At 39.1% G+C, this 21422-nt stretch overlaps 2 protein-coding genes across 13 annotated transcripts; one reads left to right on the top strand and one right to left on the bottom strand.

The window, feature by feature from the left end:
* Window positions 1–287: 287 nt before the first annotated feature.
* On the bottom strand, window positions 288–3571 carry cln8 (CLN8 transmembrane ER and ERGIC protein). Its single transcript, XM_085931984.1, has 3 exons — window positions 3500–3571; window positions 2478–3083; window positions 288–1800 (listed from the first exon to the last, which is right to left on the bottom strand). The coding sequence occupies exons 2-3, from the start codon at window positions 3024–3026 to the stop codon at window positions 1474–1476; spliced, it is 876 nt and encodes a 291-aa protein (XP_085788110.1). The 5' UTR covers window positions 3027–3083; window positions 3500–3571; the 3' UTR covers window positions 288–1473.
* A 359-nt stretch (window positions 3572–3930) lies between these two features.
* Window positions 3931–18166, top strand: ccdc9b (coiled-coil domain containing 9B). Of its 12 annotated transcripts, XM_085932646.1 has the most exons (14): window positions 3988–4041; window positions 6081–6181; window positions 6417–6566; window positions 6686–6790; window positions 6869–7033; window positions 7583–7741; window positions 11698–11864; window positions 12758–12807; window positions 12901–12951; window positions 13560–13656; window positions 14286–14319; window positions 14392–14923; window positions 15017–15099; window positions 15393–18166. In XM_085932646.1, exons 1-14 carry the CDS (start codon window positions 3996–3998, stop codon window positions 15417–15419), a joined length of 1767 nt encoding a protein of 588 aa, XP_085788772.1. In that variant the 5' UTR covers window positions 3988–3995; the 3' UTR covers window positions 15420–18166. The 12 variants fall into 12 exon arrangements, with proteins under 12 accessions (XP_085788780.1, XP_085788775.1, XP_085788772.1 ...); XM_085932647.1 differs by having other exon boundaries at window positions 6417–6524; window positions 15017–18166; XM_085932645.1 differs by having other exon boundaries at window positions 15017–18166.
* The last annotated feature ends 3256 nt before the right edge of the window (window positions 18167–21422 follow it).

The raw sequence follows: 21422 nt of genomic DNA, 5'->3' as shown, positions 1-21422 counted from the left end.
ACTGTGTCATGAGATATATTAAGTGCAGTGGGAAATGATCCATTTTCAATTAAAATGGTTTAGAGACTTTTTCAACCACAAATAAATCAATGTAAAATATTATATATAATAAAAATAAAAATATAAATAATAAAATAATCAAAATAATATTCATCTATATGTGCAAAAGTGACTGACAATCAAACAGTCAATTGATGACAGAAAGGAACATGTTCTCTCTCTTTTCTGGTACTTTATGGAGCCATATGAGAAAATAGTTCATATTCATCAATTCACTTGTATGAAGTTGATCTTGTATTTTATTTTTTGCATGACATAGCGCACAAGCTTTATTAGTCAAATAATATTCAAAAACCTTCACAGACACGCCAAATACAAGTGACCAAGTAGTAATTGCAAAATCTTTAACCTGTGTGCAAGAAGAACAAATACATAACGGAATGGATTAAAACCCAATGGCTACTTGCAAAGTCCGACAGTTTTTAAACTTAATTAAATGAATCATGATATGTTTAAAACACAGTACATTACCATGCATGAAGTGCTTTACCGGAGCTACACAGATTTCTGAAGGGGCGATAGCACCCCCTAGCCACCCTGAAATATATGAATACATCCACCAGTTGCCATTCAATACAACATTGAATCTCACATTGAGCAAACATCCAATCCACCCACCTGGCTTTGTTAACGTAAATGTTATTTGCTAGCTTAAGTTCAAATGAACACATTTTAATAACACTAAAAGATTATTTTAGAACATGACGTAAATGTAACAGGCACATTTTCGCCCACCCAATAAAACTATCTGAACTTTTCCTTCTATAACGTGAAAGACAATAGTTAGGTCAATAGGTCAAGATTTAGATACTGTATGTCATATACAGAAAGTCAAAGTAGACGTTAGGCTTGTACTTTGTATAAAAAAGTTCCAAAGATCAATCATGATGATACAGTGGTGTAAGTAAAATTCTGGTTTGTAGACCTATGATACTGAGGGTATTTAATTCATAAGATAATATACATTTGACTTTTCCTATATTTGTCACAGAGGTTAAGTAGTTTCTAATACAATGCGGCATTTGAGGAAGCATAGTCCCATTCATTTCTGAACGCAACCAGCCACTGAAGCACCATCTCCCCTATCGGAGCATCAAGTGCGCGTACTGGCACTCCGTTTTCATTGCACTCTGAATTTCCTAATGGCAAATTTCAGCAACGCACTGTTTCCCAATGGTGGGAGTCGAAATCGTTTACAGTCGACGGTAAGTGGCAAAATGGCCGCTCCCTGAGATTGATAAAAACAGGTGGATTTGGCTGCTTAATACTTATTTCACAATATCAAGCAGAATACCGTGTTTTAGACTAGACTAGCGGGTCTACGAAAATGATTTGTGTTAATTTACAAAATACAAATGTGCGAAACAAGTTAATGGGAAGAAGATAAAGTTAGCTTAACTTTCCTGTTACTTCTTAGTTTATATGAGGCTTGGCAGCAACATCAGCCTGATCCTCTTTGGTGTTGTTTCCAGGTGCCGGCTTATTGCCAAAGTTCCAGTCGACGGGGTTGAACAGCTGCATGGTCTTCTTGTAGGTCCAAAACGGATTCATGACAACGGTGAGCAGGACCAGGCCAATGTAGAAGGTGAGACGTAATGCCAGGGGGAAGTGGTTGTTGATCGCTCCCCAGTTCTTAAAGCTTACCCACCAAAGGTAGTATGTGAGAACAATGCGACAATGGAACATGTGGATCATGATCCATTGGTTGGCTTTCCAAAACAGACTTCTGGACCATCCAGCCTGGTATAGAAACAGAGACAGAGAAAGTAGTTTTCAATGTATTAATGATGTCACAATAGTCAGGGTTCATCTCATCTTATGACTCTGGTCCATGAGTGAAAAGATATTTTGAATTGCTTCACTTTCTTCTACATCTCTTCAAATAACAATTGTATGCAGGAGTGGAGATTTTATTGGTTTAATATTTTTGTATTATTGTTAATGTTTTATGACGTGTTCTGTAAAGTGCTTTGCTACAGCTGCAACTGTTGTGCAAGCATTATATCAATAAAATTGATTTGACTTGGTGGAAACCATAACCAAATTCACACAAGCTACAAACAAATTGGAACATTACAAAAGATTAAAGAGGAAATGGAAAATTGGTTGGAACCGTTTTGTGATGTTTTTTCCGTCTATTCATGAATAAATGATACAATTGTTGTGTTGATGTTGAAAACTTTCACATGTTTTATTTAACTACTAAAGTCAAATAACTTTTCTGTTTTACAGAAATGAAACTTGTTGACATTTCTATTACCTATATATTAAACTGAGTACAAAATATTAGTACTATTTCAACACCATTATTATGCATAGAAATGAAATTTAGTTGCTGCAGCTTATTTTCAATGGATTTTTTTTCTACTGTAATTGAGATGGGACATTTTCATACCAGAAATGTAATATTGTTTTACCTTCAGCAGCATCCAGGATATGCAGGTGAAAGGTGTGCTCATTTCCAGAAGGAGCACCACCATGGGCACAAAGTGGCCCATGGAATCTGACATCACTCCTCCTCCGTATCCTGCCAAGGCGAAGAAATGGTGCGTTGCCAGGGCAAGGTCAAGCGATCGAAACACCAAACTGTAGGTATGGAATGCTACATTTTCAAATATAAAGAACCCCGTGGCTGTGAGGAGATTGAACCACGACCAGTCCTCCTGCCCCATCACTATGTCTCTGCTCAACCCAGAGTCTTGAGTAAGTGCTCTCAAACCAGCAACTGAACTCTGGATGCCAAATACTGCACGGGTAGCGGCAAGGTTCCAGAAAACCTTCTCTTTGGCTTGCAAGCAATTGTACGTATGGGTCAGTGATGAAGACAGGAGGTGAGCGAGGAGGAATATTGATGCATAGAAAGCAAAACCCAAGGCAATCAGTTGGAATCGAAGATCCCATGGAAAGTATTCTTCAGTGGGCTGGGAGGTGGCATCGGATGGAGGTAGCTGCTGTCCAGGATCCATGGTTATGAGAAGAGGTATTAGCTCAGCAGTTTGATAGAGACATGATGTGCAATACACCTGCAAGGCAAGAGAAAACATGTATATTTTCAGAGTGGGTTTTAATTGTTAGCTTCTGCAAACTGACAATGTGCCTTGTGTGAATTGGATCGGATATACAAAACACAAGATTGTCGTCAATGGCTATATGATTTATCCACATATCTGGGAATCATTTGTGATGATCAACCGAGTTTACAAATGTGTAAGCGGTCAGAGACGTTTGTATTATACTCTTTGATACTATTGGTACCTTGCTTATTTGTAGCTAGAAATTACGATCATTGTAATCAAGAATCAATCGTCAACTTTAAAGACAAACTCCTAAACAGTCCTAGTGAAGCATCAAGCTAGCCGCGTGCAAAACACTGCAGAAGAAAAATCATTTTACAAAGTCGCAAAATCAAGAAATATGTAAAAAGAGTATGGCTACTTACTGTACATAAATCAGAAGACTATTCGCAGTCGTATTTACATCTCACGTCACACGACTTCAATTTGGTCATGTGATCTACAAACCGGATGTCACGCCTACATTGACTTTTCGGGAACCCCATTGGTCAAAATCTCTGCACACCCCAAGTTGATTATTGACATTTACAGCCATGATCGTGTACAAACATAAATATATAAATCCGTCTTTGCAACCACTCCATACTAGAGAGTCTCGATAATTAATTAGTTTCACATTCTACCCATGCATGTTTGAATATTTGGGAGGGGGGAAAAAAGACAAATGTTTTTTTTTTCATGCAGGATGTGGCAAATTAGGAAGCCACAAGTAAAGTAAAGCATTTTTTCCAAAATACTTTTTGCAAGCGGTTGACAGAAATACAATCAACTTTTTTTAGTTACACTTTGACTTTGACTATCAAATAAATCATGTGACGTATTACCATCTGGTGGTTATTTTGTGTCACTGCAGTGTCATATATGGCATCAACTAAGATTTTGTTCATACGCAGGTCCCTGATTTCACGTAAGTATTTGTTGTAAACATTCCATTTAAACATTTTGGTAGTGCAAGGCTACAAAATGCATGGAACATAAGTCTTGGGCTATTTTTTTTTTCGTCAGTTGTTTTAAAATAGGCGTACAAGATCAGTAGAAATGTTTTCACCAAACAAAATCCTAAAGTGAGTCAAATGCTTTAAAAAATATATATATATTTGTACCAGGATTTTGTCTACTAACAGGATTATTCCATGCATTGTCATGGGGTTTAAGATTGTTGACTTGCAGAGTTGTGTTTGTTTCCATAATGCCATGTGGAATTTGCTGGGTCTGATTAGTTTTGCTGACAGCGCTCTCTCTGTGGCACCTCTCTGGCCTCTAACACATTTTGGACATGTGCAACCACACTTGACATTTGGACCTTCAGTCCATCTAGTCTGCTATTTATCTATACCTGTATCTTGTTCAGAGTAACAATGGACTGGAGACTCATCTGACAAACAGTACGACGAGAGGCAAAATAAGTCCATTTGTGCCAGGTGCAGAGGAGACATGTTTGAAAGAAGGTGAAAACGAAGCTAAAAAGTAGGTCAAATGGACTTTAAAATTGTAGAACTAATTACTCTTCTGCCCTTTTTGGAATTTCCCTGGTACATTCAACATGTCAACATTTTGAGCAACCCGATACTTAAGTGCCTCAGTGGACCCCGTTTTTTTTTTTTTCCAGGCCTAAAGAAACTATCCAGAAACTGAAATAGAGAAATAGAATTTAACGCTACATCTCCACAATTCAGTACCAGTCTTCACTGGTTTTCAGCAATTATCTTCAAACATGTTTTATATGCAGGTATGCATTTAGAAACAAAACTCTGAATTCGCCTTGACTTGAAATACTTGAACTATAGTATTGAATGGAGAAATAGTTGAATATATTTTATTTAATTGTGATTTTTCTTAACCCAGTGAAGGAAAATTGCTTGCATCCATCATTGAGTATATTATAGAGGGACAAGAACAAGTGATTTAAAGAGACTCAGAGCATATGTGACCAAGTGTGGGAGGGTTGGAGAAAGGGAAGGGGGAGAGGGAGGACAAGCGGGTGGGTGCTGTGAAATCTGTTAACAGGGGAGCTCTGTGTGTTTGCCTGGCTGCCTTGGCTGCTTGCCCAACTTGGCTCATTGTGATCAAGGCATGATCGTGGACTCCGGGCAGCCCTCGCCGCCGCCTCGGCTGCCTCGCGTCTGGACCCAGCTTCGCTATCAGCGCTGACATGGAAAGACCTGTGAGTGCCTTATCTCCCAGCCCGCTCTCTGCCTCAGCCTGCTTTTTGGCTTGTGCTCTGTCGCAGATTCAGCTGTGGCCGCATGCAAGCTTGTGTTGAGCTCTCTCTGTCCTCATGAAGCTCCTGTAGGTGGATGTATGGAGGACGCTTTGGCAGCTTTCTATCTGCAGGCTCACTCTGGTACCTCGGACTGCCTGTCCGGGCACAGGCATTAACCACTCGTGTCCCCACCATGCCCGTTTAGGGGTTTGGTATTGTGTTTATATTTACGTCACCCTTGCTTTATAACCCCAGAAAGGTAGCGTCCAAACAGAGACAAGCAGCTGAGAGTGTGCAGTTGGTGGTTGCCGCACAACCGTTTGACATTGACTTTGCTGAAATTCGGAGTCGGCCGTGTGTCTCTCCCTTGCGACTATTCTTGGTGGTATGTCCTCATGAGCTGTTGTGTTTGGATACCCTGACAACTAAAAGCGGTGCGATAAAACTTCTCCCCAGCATGCAGGCTTCCAAAGTGAGTCCCAGCTTTTCCTCGTGCTCACAATATCTTTCAAAGCAGTTTTATAGGACTTACAAAAAAGATATTTGGTAACCCAGAGAGACAAATCTTTGTCAGTCTTTTCTAATTCAGAATAGAAGCCTCGAGAGAAAAACGGAATCTTTGCAACATAATGGCGTGTGCCCTTGCGTGTAATATTACACAGAAAGCAGCTAATTCATTGCTGGCACAAGCTTATCAGGATTTGGAAGGTTATTTTAAAAAATGTATTCTGATCCAACTCCAGCCTCAAGTTCTGATATAGTTGGGGATGGGAGAGTCTACATCAGCTGGAGTTGCTGTTCTGTGGTTGCTCATGGAATCTTTGGCCAAGGAGTCTCTAATTGCGTAAGGATGCATGCCCTGCTTGCCCCTTTGAGATGTTTGGGATGTCCTGCATATTCATTGGCCGCATGTAACTGAGCTGCATAATGGGCGTTCCATCTGTGACTTAATGGGCATGCACGTTGTCCATTCCATGAGCTATCTGTGTTTTCAGGCTGAATTACAGTCTATTTATATTAACGCTGATTTACATACTGAATAATTATTATTGCTGATGAATAAAAGTGTTTATTTCCAGACACGCTGTGACCCAATGCCAAGAAGGGATCATGAGAGGGACTTGGAACTGGACAAAAAGATCGAGGCTCTCCGAAGAAAGAACGAGGCGCTCATGAAAAGATACAAGGTGAAGAAGACAAGTGCCTGCCAGCGAAGAGAGCTGTGTGCCGTTGAGTAGTTCATTTGTCCTAATGAGGCGTTAAACTGCAAGGCTCTGAAATCTGTTGAAAGTGTTTGTTCTTTTATATGCTTCCTGATTAGTTATCTATTTGGTCGAGTTGCCTTTAGGAGGTGGAAGAGGACAAGAAAAGAGCAGAAGAAGAAGGAATGGCCCTGCAGAGCCGTAAAGGCAAAGCTGATGATCTTACGATCACAGTAAACAAGTCCACTTGTGTGAGTTTTCATTTGAAAACATTACCATTGTGAAACTTGAGCAATATTTGACGGCTTGTCGTCCTTGCTGTGGAACAGGTCAGTCGCGTGGTGGTGACCAAGTCCTTTAACAGTGGCTCACCTGCTGGGAAAGGTCAAGAGGAAGTCGGAGGTGGCCGAGCGGAGGAAGCTATTCTGCAGCCTGCTGGCAATGTCGGCAGAGGGCACAAAAAGCAGCTAATCGTCACCATGGCTGGCAAAAAGGTGAGTCGAGAGTTTAGGCTTTTAGAAAATGATCATTGCTGAATAATATACGTATCTCATACATTTTTAATAATACTGCTTTCCTGCTCATAAAAAAATGTTAATTATTGCATTTTTGGATTCATTAAGCCCTGTAACTCAAGTCACCTCATTATATACACTTGTAGAACCTAATGAGCTCCTGTATAAGAGCTGATTAAAAATTCCAGTGGAATAGAGCTGCACTGAATCACGCTGAGATCTTTCATGTTTTAAATGATAATATTGGAAACAATTTATTCGACATCTTTCGGTATAATTCACTGTATTATGAACAGCTTGTAGTGACTCCATTATTGTGATTCATTAACTGTTCTTCAGTTTTCAGGTTTGCTATTCACATAATCAATATTATGACCATGTAAATCAAACATGATGAGGATTCTTTTTTATGAAGGTTAAAATGTTGCGCTGCTGCAGTATTTGAATCTCATGACCTGGTGTACCTAATAATTTGTCATGACGGTCGATCTTACCGCACTAATGACAACATTAACAAACCTTTTCTAGGGTAAGAGAATGGTGTGCGAGAAGTCTGAGAAGATGCCAGAACCCCAATGTCGGTCCGATATCAAGAGTCCAGCTGATGAGGTACAAGTTGGCAATGTGGAGGCAGCAGCGATAGGAAAACAAGCACGTCACGTGACCATGTTGGACATTACAGCACAGGTTTGTTGCAAACTTGAATTCTTCACTGATGAGACATTTAAAAGTCAGTGCCTCCCACTCTCATGCCCTGTCTGTGTCCCCATCACAAAGCTGTTTTACATAGATGCCAGACTGGCCACGCCCCTCCAGCGATAGTGCACAAAGGCTGGCAGACAGGCGGTATATCAAGGTTGTTATTGGCATGGGATTAGAATAGGGAGGCTATTAATATAGCTGCTGTCGTCTGAAATGTTGATCTGTGCTGTCTAAGTTCATTGCAAATGCAAAAAAATTACTTACCGGTACTAATAAATGTCAATGAAACTTTCACAAGGAGAATTGTTTGACTCCAGAATGCAAATACCCAAGTCTAGCCTGTCTTGTTTCCAACATCATTGTTCATAAACCACACAAAATCATAGAAGAAGTTTATTTTTAAAAAAAATCACAAAAACCTCAAAATCAAACAAAAATTCACAAGAAATAAATCCTGCAAACAAGACACACAAAAACTCCAGAAAAAAAAACACCACAAAAAATCCACCACAAAAAAATACGCAAAAAGTCCACACAGAAGAACTTCACAAAATCACATAAAAAAAAAAAAAAAAATCACACCAAAAAAGTCCAAACTTACTTATCTCATCGTAAAGTGTGGCCGTAAAGTGTAGCATCACTTGGGCAAATGAAGGCATAAAAGTAGTAAATTGGCACTTCTGTTTTTCACTCACCATGAAACTTTAGTGGCACTCAATCTGGAACAGGCTCTTACATCGAGATCCATCTCATGCGAGGCCTTATTACCGATGTGTTGACATGTTCGTTGTCACATCCCATACGAATTGTATTATTATACAGCACGTGTTTAACATTCATGGGCTGAAACACACATAAAGTGTCCTGCTGGGGTGTGAAATGCCACACTGTCACAAACCCCCCCACCAGGATCCCAAAACCTTGAGACAGCTGTTCCGTCTCACGTGCACTGCCGGCCCATCAATAAGCTAACGCTCAGGCAGCTGATCCTCATTGCATAGTCTCAGGAGACGGCACTAAAATAGAGGAAGGCAAGTTGAAGTAACGTGTACTAAATCACTGTGCTGAACATGCTGTTTTCTTTTCTCTCCCTTTATTTATATCCTGCACTGATTCTGTGCTTGAATAATAACCTGCGCTCCAGTGTAGTGTAGAAAAATACTGCAGGTATATAGGAAGGGGGGGGGGGTTGTTTTCTCGCTGTTTGTGCTTGGAAATGAACAGTGACCGAGAAAGGGGTGTGGCAATCTGGCAGCTAGTAATGTCTCGAAGCAGGCGACTGCTGTGTGTTCACAAACTGATTGACAATCGAGGAGTGTGAGAGGGGGAAAAAAGAAATGTCTCTTATTTCTCCTTCCTTAAGTGGTCCGCTTTCCTCCAGCATGATTGTGTTCCATTTCTCATTGCCCCGAAAAGGCCGATTTGATCTAATTAACATTCAACTGCTTTCACGCCATGAAAAGGCTTATTATGCAACCGAAAAGAGAAGCCTGGAAAGGTGCCAGGAAAGGGTCAGAGTGGAAGGAGTGTGAGACTGAGGATGGATGACAAAGAAGAAAGGAAAGGTAGAAGGGTGTTTTTGTCTTCCTGTCAAAGTGGATTTTTGATGAGGCTAGCAGAGTGGAAAAAGTGTCAGATGATCTACTCACAGACTTCATTCTAGCTAAAATATTTGCACCAGAGCAGTATTCTTTCAAAAATGTTTCTACTCTTTTACGCCTCTTTTCAATTTAGTGACTTGTCCACAAACTGCTCCGATGACATCATTGCAGTGGAAATTTGTAATCCCTTCTCCCCTGGTATGGCGCTGTTGATCCACTTGGGTGCAGTGTTGGCCCTTTAAATCTTATGCTTCTTGATTTGATTGCAGTCTATGGTTGTAATTGACAGATAGTGAGTGGCATTATCTGACCACAGAAATTGTCTTTGACCTTGGAAGTGCACCCAAGAATCACAAAACTGAAGTATCGGAGTGCAACTGTACTCTACTTTCCTCACATGAGGGTGGGAATGATACATTACAATATGCAACCCATTTTTTTTTTTGGTGTGCCGGAGGAACTCAGAACTGCTTTCACAGATTAGCAACTAACTGATTGCGGAGGAAAGGAGGCTGGGCTAAAAGTTCCCAGTGTGCAAAAGTCATGCTTCTGGTTATGCTTCTCTGCACCTTGCCTCCTTTGCATTCTGCCATTGTTAATCCATTATAATAAATAAATAAGTTGAGTGATTATCATAAACAAAAAATAACATGGCTGGTTTTGTCTGATTGGAGGTCACGACTTGTCACTGGAAACTAGCCAATCACATCACTCTTCACAAGTAATATATACTGTATTAGCAAGGTGGCCCGGGTTGATAGCAGCAGGCTTGTTGAAACATGCAAGGAGCAACTTCCCTTGTGGAAGCCCAGTGTCCTTTGGGGTCCTTAGGAGAAGAGATGGAAAGTACATGCCATGTTGATGTTCCAGAAAGGCAACATGTTTACTTGGTACAAACATGAGTGGGGAAAACATCACGCTGGCTCAGCTGTTTTCTCCTCATATTGTTTTTTTTTATTGTTGCAGTACGAATTAATGTGCTTAGCGACGCATCGATTTTCCTTCTTTCCCAGAATCACGTCATTTTAAAAGTTCTTTAAGGGGAGCTATATTAGTTTCTGCCTACTTTATCGAAATGAAAACAAGCGGTTTCTCTCGGAGAGAGCTTTTACATGATTAACCTCACTCATCCTGTTTCACTCCAGGGCTTTTATAACAAGGCCTCGGTCCTCTTTGATGTGTTAAAAAGCCTCTATCACATCTCCTTTTAATATCACACGCAATCCTTTCTGCTCCCATCACTGTAATCAATAAACAGGTTAAGAGCAGAATGGAGGGAGGGGAAATAATTGCATTTACTGTACACTGTGCTTTTCCTGCAGGTCTATTATCTCGTTGTATTCCATTGTGTGGATTCGCAGTTTGTGATAAACAAACACGGCTTTTTTTCTAATCTGTACAACCTCAAAGACAATACATTGGCATTCATGAATTGAGGCAGCACTGATGTTTAAATATAATGCACATAATAATAATGAAATGTCATTTTATACTCAACCATAAAATGCCATTGCTGTCATGTTGGTGATTAATGATCAGCTGAGCGACAAGATGCACTTCTTGTTTTTGGCGCCCCGTGTTTAATGAGATTGTTTTTTTGCGCTTCACTGCACTGTTTAGTGCATATCAGCGTGAGTAAGGCTTCAAATCTATTCTAATAAAACCTAAATGGCCTGCGTGTTTAGGTTGCTCTTTAGTTGATGCTCCATTACTGATGAGTCAGCACTGCTGTGAGTTGAATGTACGCAAAAGTACAAATGAACTTTTTAGGTCAAACACAATATGTTTTCTTTCTGACCTCTAATTTGTTCAATTTTAAAATCTATTCTGCCATAGGAAATCATAGAAAATGAATCGATCAGGATCCGAAAGTCACCATCATAAACACTTGAATAAATGGTCAGTTAATGTTTGTTAACGAACAATTTTATATTCTTACAAGCGTATACATAAATTAACACTGCATTGTGCACCCTTGTCAACTTTGCAAATGGAAATGTGTTCTTCGATCAAACTCAAAATATGCATAAATAAATAAATAGATGAATACATATTGCTCATTGTTAAATATCTTGTCTTTGTCATGCATTCAAATGAATATATGTTGAAAATGATTTTACAAATCACTGTATTCAGTTTTTATTTAAGTTTTACAAAATTCTCCGATCATTTGAATTGTGGTTTGTAGAGTCTAACGAGATAAGCCAGCAGATCAAACGCTTGATGGGACATTGAAAGCAATTTTTCCCCGGAATATTTCCATCAAATCCACTGGGGCTTTTTTTTTTTGTTTTTTTTTTTTACTTGCAAAAGCACTGAGTTGTTTTGGTTTGTTTCAAGGAGCTGGAAACCACAGATCTGAACATCCCCACGTCGAAGGAGGAGCAGGAGGAGTACCTGCAGTGGAAAAAGGAGCGTGAAAAGATTGACAAGGAGAGAGTGGCCCGTCACAAGAACGCCAAGGGACAATGGAGGCGGGCGTGGGACATTGACAAAACAGAAAACATGTAAGATTTCTTACCTCTCCTTTGTTGCTGTTGTTGTACATGATAGTGGTTTGACCACTATTTACAATCTGCCATGATTTTCTTTTCCTCAGTGAAATAATGCTATTGTTTAATGACTTGTCACTGGAATATGCTGAGACTCAAGTTTACCTACTTCCAAAAATATTTTCCACACTGAAGATATATTTTTAATGCTAAAACATATTGATTATTGTCATATATTAATTTGGCATTTTACAAAAATTAACAGATTTTTTTTATTATTGTTTTAGTGGTTCGGTGTTTTGCTTAATTCATCTGACTTCTGACGTATGAATGGGTTTGAAATTGGATATTGAAATTGGAAATTGGATCATTTTTGTGATTTGAAAATTTGCCAATTAGCATCAACATGTTTTTAAATTCAAGTGATCACGTATCATGCATTTATTAGTGCAGATGGTGCAACAATTGATTTCCAAACAAGACACTCGGTACTCGTAGGCGGGTAAATGAATGTGCTGTTTAGGGAATCATCAAAACGTAAAGAGACAAGGGAGGAGCGGCTATTTTAAGCCAGGGGATGAGCGATGGAATGCCTTCCCTTATTTGGTGAGGCTTAAACAAGGACCACCAGGAAAGAGGAGAGTATTTGTGTGTGATTCACCAATTGTTGAAATGTTATTGGTGAGCCAACAAAGCATAACTTGGGGTACTTTTATTTCTTAAATTCTTGTTGCATAATAAATACACAACAATTATCGGCTAACTCGAATAGCTTGAATGCTCAATGAGTTAGAAATTATGAATTGTTTAAATGGAGCGAGACAATGTTTACATATAGTACAAACAAATATTTAAATAGTTAAACAAATATTTGAAATTGATAAACCGAACTGAATTTTTGCTTGTAGGTTTTCAGACAAGTCGCTACCTGACCGAGATTGGGTGCCCCCAAGCAGAGGTGACATTTTCTCAACCTGATCATGCTAATTTTGCTTTGATTTAATCTTTTTTATTTTTATTTTATTAATTTATTTCTTTTTTATATTACCAGGAGGACGAAGCGGCAGAAGAGGACAGCATAGATCCGGTGCTGACAGGCGAGGTAACTGTGAAAATGAAGCTATTTTACTTATCTTGAACAATTATAAGTACGATCATACTTTTATTTGCTGAAAAGCGAAGCAAAAATGTTTGATTATACAAATTATTGACTCAAAGTAGAAATAATAATACTCTCGCTCTTATAGGAATAATTGCTAATTAAATAATAAGCTGTATAGATATCTGCTTGACAGAAGAAACGCGCACGTGGGGGGAAATTATGGCACCAATTTATAATCTGTTCATTCATAAAAGCCCCATAAAATATTTAACATATTAAAATATTGAATAGAAGGCCTCGGGAGGTTCTAGAGATTTTATAAAGTAGTACCCAGCAGGAGGTGGTGATCCAGTTATGAATAAATCTAAGCAAGGAGCACTGCAGTTTGCAATTTAACTTCTTCTCGGTAAAGAATTAAACATTTCAAACTATTGTGTGGAGTCCAAATCTGAGGCTCCCTTTTTTTTTTTTAAATGGTTATTTGTCTATACTGTCAATTTTTAACTCCAGCTCACCTGCAACGCTAATTCAAGAGACAATCAAAATGAATGTAAATCTTGAAGGCCAGAAATTGACTCCTACATTTAACCATTTTTAATTTGTCATAGGTCATGAGAAGCGAGGCAAAGACAAGTCATCTAAAAACGTACAAGTAATGAGCAGCAATGCAAAAGGCAAAGATCGCCTGACTGGGAGGGCCAGGAGGTCAGTAGAACATCTCTGACATCTTGTTTTATAGCCGGCTTGCACGCAAACAACACCCGGATGAAGTCAATTCAACCGTTGGGATAGGGAATGTCTCACACCACAAGGGAAGACTTGTTTTTCCACACTGTGTGCTAAAACATAAATTCCCAAGGATGTGGTGATAGTTGAGCTGGAATTAGTGGCATTATGTTGCTTTGTAAAACATTTTGCTTGGATTCCATGAGGCCTCATAATGAACTTCCAGTGATCGATATTAGAGTGTGAGAGTCATAACACGAAATCTGTTCTCCACTCACTCCTGGGACCATGTAACACTTAATAGTCACATTAGTCACGTCAGCAAAGAAAATGGCTATTTGGACCCAATTTGAAATTATAAACATTCATGGCTAGGAGTTATTTTATAGGTAGTAGTAAATGTACACTTTGGTACAAGATGATGTAGCAAAGTGTACATTTCTTCATTCAAAGAAGCAAATGACAGTCCAATGTATCACTCGGGGTGAGTCCTAAATGGTTTCCTAATGTATTGCTGGATTGCTGCCAGTAGAACTATCAAATGCAATAAAAACATGAATGCTTCTCATTAAAATTTAAAGTAGAACTTAATGGTGGCTCATTTTTAGATGGCAAGATCAAGGAGAAGGAGACAACCTACAGGTAAGGTCAGCAATTTTGCTCATTTAAACTCAGGGAAATAACATTAAAGAAGACTTGATGTTTATTTTATAGCCTTCGGATATACTATTAGAGGAATTCCTGGAGGAACTTGATGATCTTACAGATGCTGAAGCACTAGAGCAGAGAAATCAAGACTCAAAAACAAAGCAGTCACTCAATTCAGATATTTTAAATACATGTGAGGAAATGAGCGGATCCAAAGGATTTTTGTCAACCTCGAGACCAGACACCTCCGTGCAGGAGAAAGTAGGCGCCTCATCCCCGCGGGCTTCGGAGAAGAAAGTGCGATTCTCACAGAAGCTGATCCAGGGGGCTCACACAAAGCAAATCACAAACTCCCAGGATTCCTCCAACTCTGAATCTAGTCCAACATCCTTCTTAAAAGCTTCCTCGCAGAAGAAAATCTGGCATGAAATACCCCAGCAGCAACTGGAAGGTGCCAAGGATGAAGAGAGTGAATGTACTAAAAAAGACATCAGTGCCCCCACAGCGTCTTGCTGCCCTCCTGCTGACAAGGCTGGCGCTTCTCTACTGGAAAGCGCTGTCCATCCTGTGGAGCCCACCAAGTGTAACACAAACACAGGTGGGCGACTCTGCACTCACTATTATGCCAGTTGAACTAATAAAGTTGCCACTAAGTTAGTACCTGAAATTGCAATTTGTTATTATTTCACAGAAGAAACTATCGACTCCCGTGTATGCGTCTTGAACCTGGAATCGGCGGAGTCGCACCCGGAAGACTTTAGCTGCGGCGACAAGGTCAGTGTGAAGCAGAAGCAACGGGCCGAGGGGAATCGATAGGTGTGTAAATTGACTGATGGAAAGTGCAAATGGATGATGATGAAGTGAGCGGAAACGGTCAGCGTTTGTGATATCCAATTTCAGTCAAAGTATATTCACCACCCTCGGGGAGAAATAGTTTCACGAAAGGCCCTTCATCACAACCCCTAGAGAAATAGAGCTCCGTCTTAAAATGTGAATTGTGAAATGTATAGATTGCCACTGAGGTGATGAATGGAAAGGTAGTCACAGTTTCTGCTCTTTGTTTGCAGGCAAGAGAGCATGGGAAGATTGTTTAACCTTTTTTTGGGGGATGCAAATACCGAAAGACTCAAATATGGATGCCGCGAGCCTTGAAGGTGTGTCACATCCGTGTGATTCAACATGTCGGAGTCTTTGCCGAGCACTTTATGAGCGCATGTGTGGCGACACATCATGTTTCCGTGTGTTAGTGTGCATTTGAGTGCAATACCATTGAATGTTTACATATGTTGTAGGTACAAGAGGTTGGCGTTGAAATGAAACATTAGTCTGTTTATGTTGTGCCTGATTCTGCCCTTGGGCTGCTTTCAGTAATGGGAAAAAGTCTGTATTGTTAAAAAAAATAATAAAAAAATGAATCAGCGGTTTTCCACCCAAATAGTGTGAGGCGCTAATACGTTAGCCGCTAATTCCAGCATCAGTCGGTGGCCTTATAGAACTCAGCTGTTCATAGACATTCATTATAAACAAAGTACAGATTTGACTTTTTTTAGGCAATAGAGTTGATTTATAAACTAAACTACTGACATAAACCTGTTTTTGGTATGGGTAATATAAACAGAGGACATTTTGTTAGTACTACTTGGATGCACGTCTTGTATCATAATGTACATTTGCACATATTTACACGTCATTATGTGTTTACTCGGCTTAAACATGTAATGTTCAGTTTCAAATTGGAAACATAATTGGGTCAAAATCTATGGTCACATTCTGCCTACATGTAATATTTTAATGCACTGGATAAATTTTTTTTTAACTTTGCACATTTATAGATTTGACTGCAGGAATGTACGAAATATTTTAGTTATGCCTTCAAAACTAAGATTTTTGCACTTAAGGTTTGTTTTTACGCAATTTAAATAGACAATTGTTCAACTGTTTATTTGTCCACTGAGGCCTTGAGGCACATCTGGGAGGAAACCACTTGAGATGCTGAAAATAAATCAAACATGGCCGTGAGGGTTTGACAGGAGTTAAAACACAGTGATTGAACCGCAGCTGCTCTCTCATACTGTTTTCTTCATCCTTTGTGGAAACAGAAAAAAACGAGTGACAGTAAATAAATGACAAGCATCTTGAGAATGTTGTTGTGCCTTGTACAGTAGTTTGGCTTCATCAGATACAATTGATTGGGTGTATTCATCGACAAACACTTTGACTTGTATATTATGAAATTGTATTTTTTTTATGTTTCCATTCAACTGATGTCATGATACCTTTTGTCCAAATATGATCTTGGTAGAAGTAAAAATGTTATGTAACCATTTTTACTGACACGCTGCAGGGTTTTTACAGCTTCAACTGTGGTATCATTAAAAAAATAATAATCACCAGGTTTTTTTTTTTTAGGCTTTAGGAAAAAAAAAAAAAATATTACATCATGCCCTGATTTGATAAAGAGTGTAGTTGATGTTATTTTCAATCCTTTTTGGGAGGTTTAGAATATTTATTTTTAGAAGTTTGTCCCGCTCCATTTTATATTTAGATGTACTCATAATGCCTCAAATTACACATTAAAAAGATGGCAGCCATGTCCTTCATGTTTGCTTATTTTATTTGAATGTTTCTGCACATTTGTGACATAAATAAAGAGAGCTAGTTGCAAGGAGACATGAGAAAAGACGATAAAGCATTTCTGTACTGATTCAATTTCCATTGCAGCTCCATCAAGTTGGTCACTGCCCCCGCTGATGATAAAAGAGTCAAACTAATTTATAGTTTCTCTACCTTTAGCCAGATGCACACCAAAAAAAAAAAAAAAAAAAGCCACCATACAAAAGAGTAACAGAAAATGTAATGCGCATGCATGGACTCGTCACGCCTATTGACCTTGGCCCAATGAATTCGCTTTCATGTTAGATTTGATTAATTTCTGATGAGCTCTCTGTAGAGGTGCTGAATTGGAAAATGCTCCCTCTTTGATTTAAAGGTGGGACCTCCCTCATGTGCTACTTATTTTAATTATCTCCTCCTATGGCGGTCACCATAGCAGCCTTGTGTCTCCGGGGACAAGACAAGCAAAGCATTCAGACTTTACTTTCTATCAATGACAACAAATTTAAATGCACGTTATACTCCGAGTGCAATTTGGCTGCAAAAATAGTATTCCAAATTATGACGCAATGCACTGCAGTGGGGGTGTTAACATAATGGCAATAGGTCCTGTAGGCTGTTTGAGAACTCAAGTGCAGTGTAGGATTATGTTAGCTGCAAATCAAATCACAGAGAAGTCTGCTTGAGGAAATTATTGTTCAAGGTCAACAACAAAAAATGAACAAGTGACATCTTAATTGAATTGATATGTATAATATTGAATAATAATAATTCTTTAAAGGCGAGATGAGGGAGAGCTCCAAACCGTGCTGAGTAATTTGATTCAAAATTCCACTGTGGCTTGTTGCCTCCAATCCCAGAGCCATGTTTTACATGCGGTGAGGTAACAGTCGGAGGTTCTTGAGGTGTTTCATTATACGCCACCAATGTCACTTAAGAGGATTCGAATTCTGGTGTTGACCCTGCCAGAATCTCAAGGCAGACCGGCGATCCCCACGGAGTCTGTGCGTCATCTCTGGATGTAACAACGAGACAGTTGGTATTATCTAGTGAAACCCGAACCCGAGTAAAATGATTTGAAGTGATGCAATAAAAAGTGTTTGTTTTGTTGACATACTGAATTGCACATGTTGGTCTGTTAGTTTCATTTGATAGGAATATATTGTCAGATTTATTTATTTTGTATACAAATATAGATGCATAGATTTAATCTCAGTTAGCCGCCCATTTGTTTACACAGCTGATGTGAAAATAAAGTCAGACTCCAAGACAAATGTTTGTTTTGTGTTCAGTGCTTTAAAACAAAAAAGGAAGTCATTTGTGTCAATGTATGAAATCCTCGTAAAAACTTCACAATCATTTGCTCAGAAAATGTCTTTTTGTTACTGCTTTTCAGTTTCATCCACATCCATTTCTTTGGATGCGATTCAGCGTTTTTATTATGTAACTATTCTGTTGCCTTTTAAATGACACTTTTATTTCTCCTTTTGCAGAACTTCATTCTTCATTTCTGAATCTCTCTTACATATTCCAGATAGTAAAATTGCATTTAAACCTTCAGGTGCTACCAAGATTTCATGCTCAAATAATATGTCTCGATAAGTTGTTTTTTCTCTTTTTAATAGTAGTCACAGGCACCAAAATAGTTTTTTAAAGATATTATGTAACTATTTATTTATTCATGCTTTTTGAATTGTATAACAGATATTGTGAAAGTGAGTGTGTCATGTGTGCAACCAGTTTTAGACCAACAGGCAGAAACACAGTTTGCACCAGATTTGATTATGACGCAATGACCAACGGAATCAATCTAAGTACATACATATATATATATATATATATATATATATATATATATATATATATATATATATATATATTTATTTATTTATTTTTTACATATTTGACATAGCTACCTCTAATGCAACCCGAAAGTAATTTGATATCCGAATTTTTTTTCTTGCTGAGAGGAGTCAGAAGGTCACGAGCGTCTTACATGTCATAGCTTTGAGTAATAAGTGTCAGCACTGATGAAATCCCTCAATCAATAGGTTAGTCATTGCACCTCTCATATATCATGGAGGAGGGGCGGAGGGCGGGGGGGGGGCTGGAAACACATTTGTCAAGTTTGCGTGTAAATACAGAAGCCACAGTATAAGTTGACAGGGCTGGTTTTTTTCCAGCACAAATAATTTATTATGAATGTTGTGTTGTGCTTTTTCTCCTTGGACTGGACCTCCTGTTTGGCAAAATAAACATACTTTATATAAAATATAATTTGCATATGGTGATCGTCGGCAAAGAAAACAATCTTTGGGCACCAATGCAAAGTGAACATATTATTTCTATGTAAGACTTTGTCACCATTTTTGTCCGTTTTACGGCAATCCGGCTTGTCAACAACAGCATTGAAAACAAATGTCTCTTGTTAATGGTTCTTTTCAGAGAGATGGATCAAAAATAGCACCAGGCAGCAGCAGCATTGTGTAATGTGTTCCTCTCTCTTTTGTACAACGAGCGCTCAGATCGATCCACCTCCCTCACACGTTACTGACAAATAGGACAGAGCGGTTGCTCTTATTTCCACTTCATAGTTGGACATCTGTGACTATGTGAAATGGTTCCAGTGAGAGCTGTTGCAACACATCTGTGAAAAGCGAGGAGCCCTTTGACAGTTCATTCACAGGAGACGCCTTTAGAAAATCATTGGATCTGAAGCCCTCTCGAGCTTAAATAATAACTCTGCAAGCTTTTGGGTCCTTTTTTTAACGTCTGTTGTTTGAGAGAAGCTTTCATGACCACATGTAGTAGAACTATAGCTTTGTTACTTTTGACAATAATCATCTGGATGTTACAAATACAAATTTTAAAATGAATTTAGCCACTTTGCTGTGCCTTTGTTCCGGAGGCCGCTCGGTTATACACCACAATCTCCATTTTGCGGCAGCTGTCCGTTATCCTGCTGCCCTCAATCTCGTCCAGAATAAAACACGACTGATCTGGGAAATCGTCTTGTATTGTTGTCATAATTGTGTCAAGTTCTGGCAGATGCATTTTTGTGTATTTCTACTAGATCCATGCATGCTATTATTATATTACAGGGCTGCAGCAAACAATATGTATCAGATGTGTTTTTAAAGTTTTAATTTCCATTGTTGGGTGAACTCAATAACTCAAGGCAACAAACTTGGATATTTTTTTAAGTTGAGCAGTTCACCTAAATATCTAAAATGGTGCTGCTGCATCCCTGTTTTTCACAACAAAAACAAGAGTTCACTGAACCTTAATATATAACTAAAAATAACTCATTGGGTTTGTTGAGCTAACTAACACTTGCCAAAAATGTCATTTTTCTTTTTATTTTGAAGTTATTCCAGCTTAAATGACACCGGCAAATTTGTGTGCTTTTATTCATTGCCTGAAGTCATCATTCATTCAGTTAAACATGTTTTTTTTTTTATGTGTGAAAGTATGAGCCTGAATTAATATCACCAAACCATAGAACAAGAATATTTTTTTTAGATTGTTTATTTGTATATTTGTGATATACCTATTGTACATAAGGTACCTTTAATAAAAATTATCTAATTACACTAGGTTTATCAAAGCCCAAAAAAAAAAAAGTATGCCCGCTTCTATATTCTGTACATAACCAATAGCACAATACATTTACAAAGTTATATGCACATACCTGAGCATAATTCAACAATGCAAGTTCCTCTACTTGAAATCCAGGCTTGATCCGTAAAAGTAAATACAGCCTATATGTCAAAAATGCAACAAGTCAGTGTTGATGAATGGAAGTGATGGAGCCATTCCTATCCGGTTATTTTGGCAAAATATCTTTACCGGAATTGTCCACCCATATACAGGCAGGTCTTTAAAACAGTCCAATGTGGATTTAAGGCATACAAATGGCCTAAACAGACAAACAAACTTAAAAAATAAACAGCATAGTTGTGGGGGGGGGGGGTTCTTCAGATCGAGTGGGGTCTCTTAATATCAGTCATGGGGAAGGTATCAGGTCCAAAGTGAAGGTCCAAATCCATAATTGGATTTGCAAATGACTAATGTGTGTTTCTGTCCCGACCAGCGGCTGTCTCGTCTGCAAACACAAGGCCTACATGTGGGAGGGGGATGGAGGGCGGTCACTCAGATCTCGACCCGGACCTCGGTGGCACGGTGGTCGCATCCGAGACTACCTGATCCGGATCACGTTCCGCTCGATCTCCTGGATTGAGCACTTTCTCTTTTTCTTCCTCCACTTGCGTCTCCTCGTCCACACTTCCCGATCTCTGCGTGACTGCGCGGGGCGACGCGTAAAGTCCATCCGCCAAATCGTCGCTCTCCTCGCTGTGATCCCATTGAAAAGCTCGGGTGTGTTGGGTCGAGCCCTGCCTGGCGGTGTGGTTGACTGACAACTGCGTGGAGTTCCACTCGGACACGTTAGCGGTGATGTTCGCCGGGGGAGCCGTGACCCCCGG

Source organism: Syngnathus leptorhynchus, chromosome 15, assembly GCF_054491065.1.
Source record: "Syngnathus leptorhynchus isolate UIUO chromosome 15, UIUO_Slep, whole genome shotgun sequence".
NCBI lineage: Eukaryota > Metazoa > Chordata > Actinopteri > Syngnathiformes > Syngnathidae > Syngnathus > Syngnathus leptorhynchus.
Note: the sequence above shows the minus strand (reverse complement) of the source record. Positions and strands in the feature narration are given on the sequence as shown.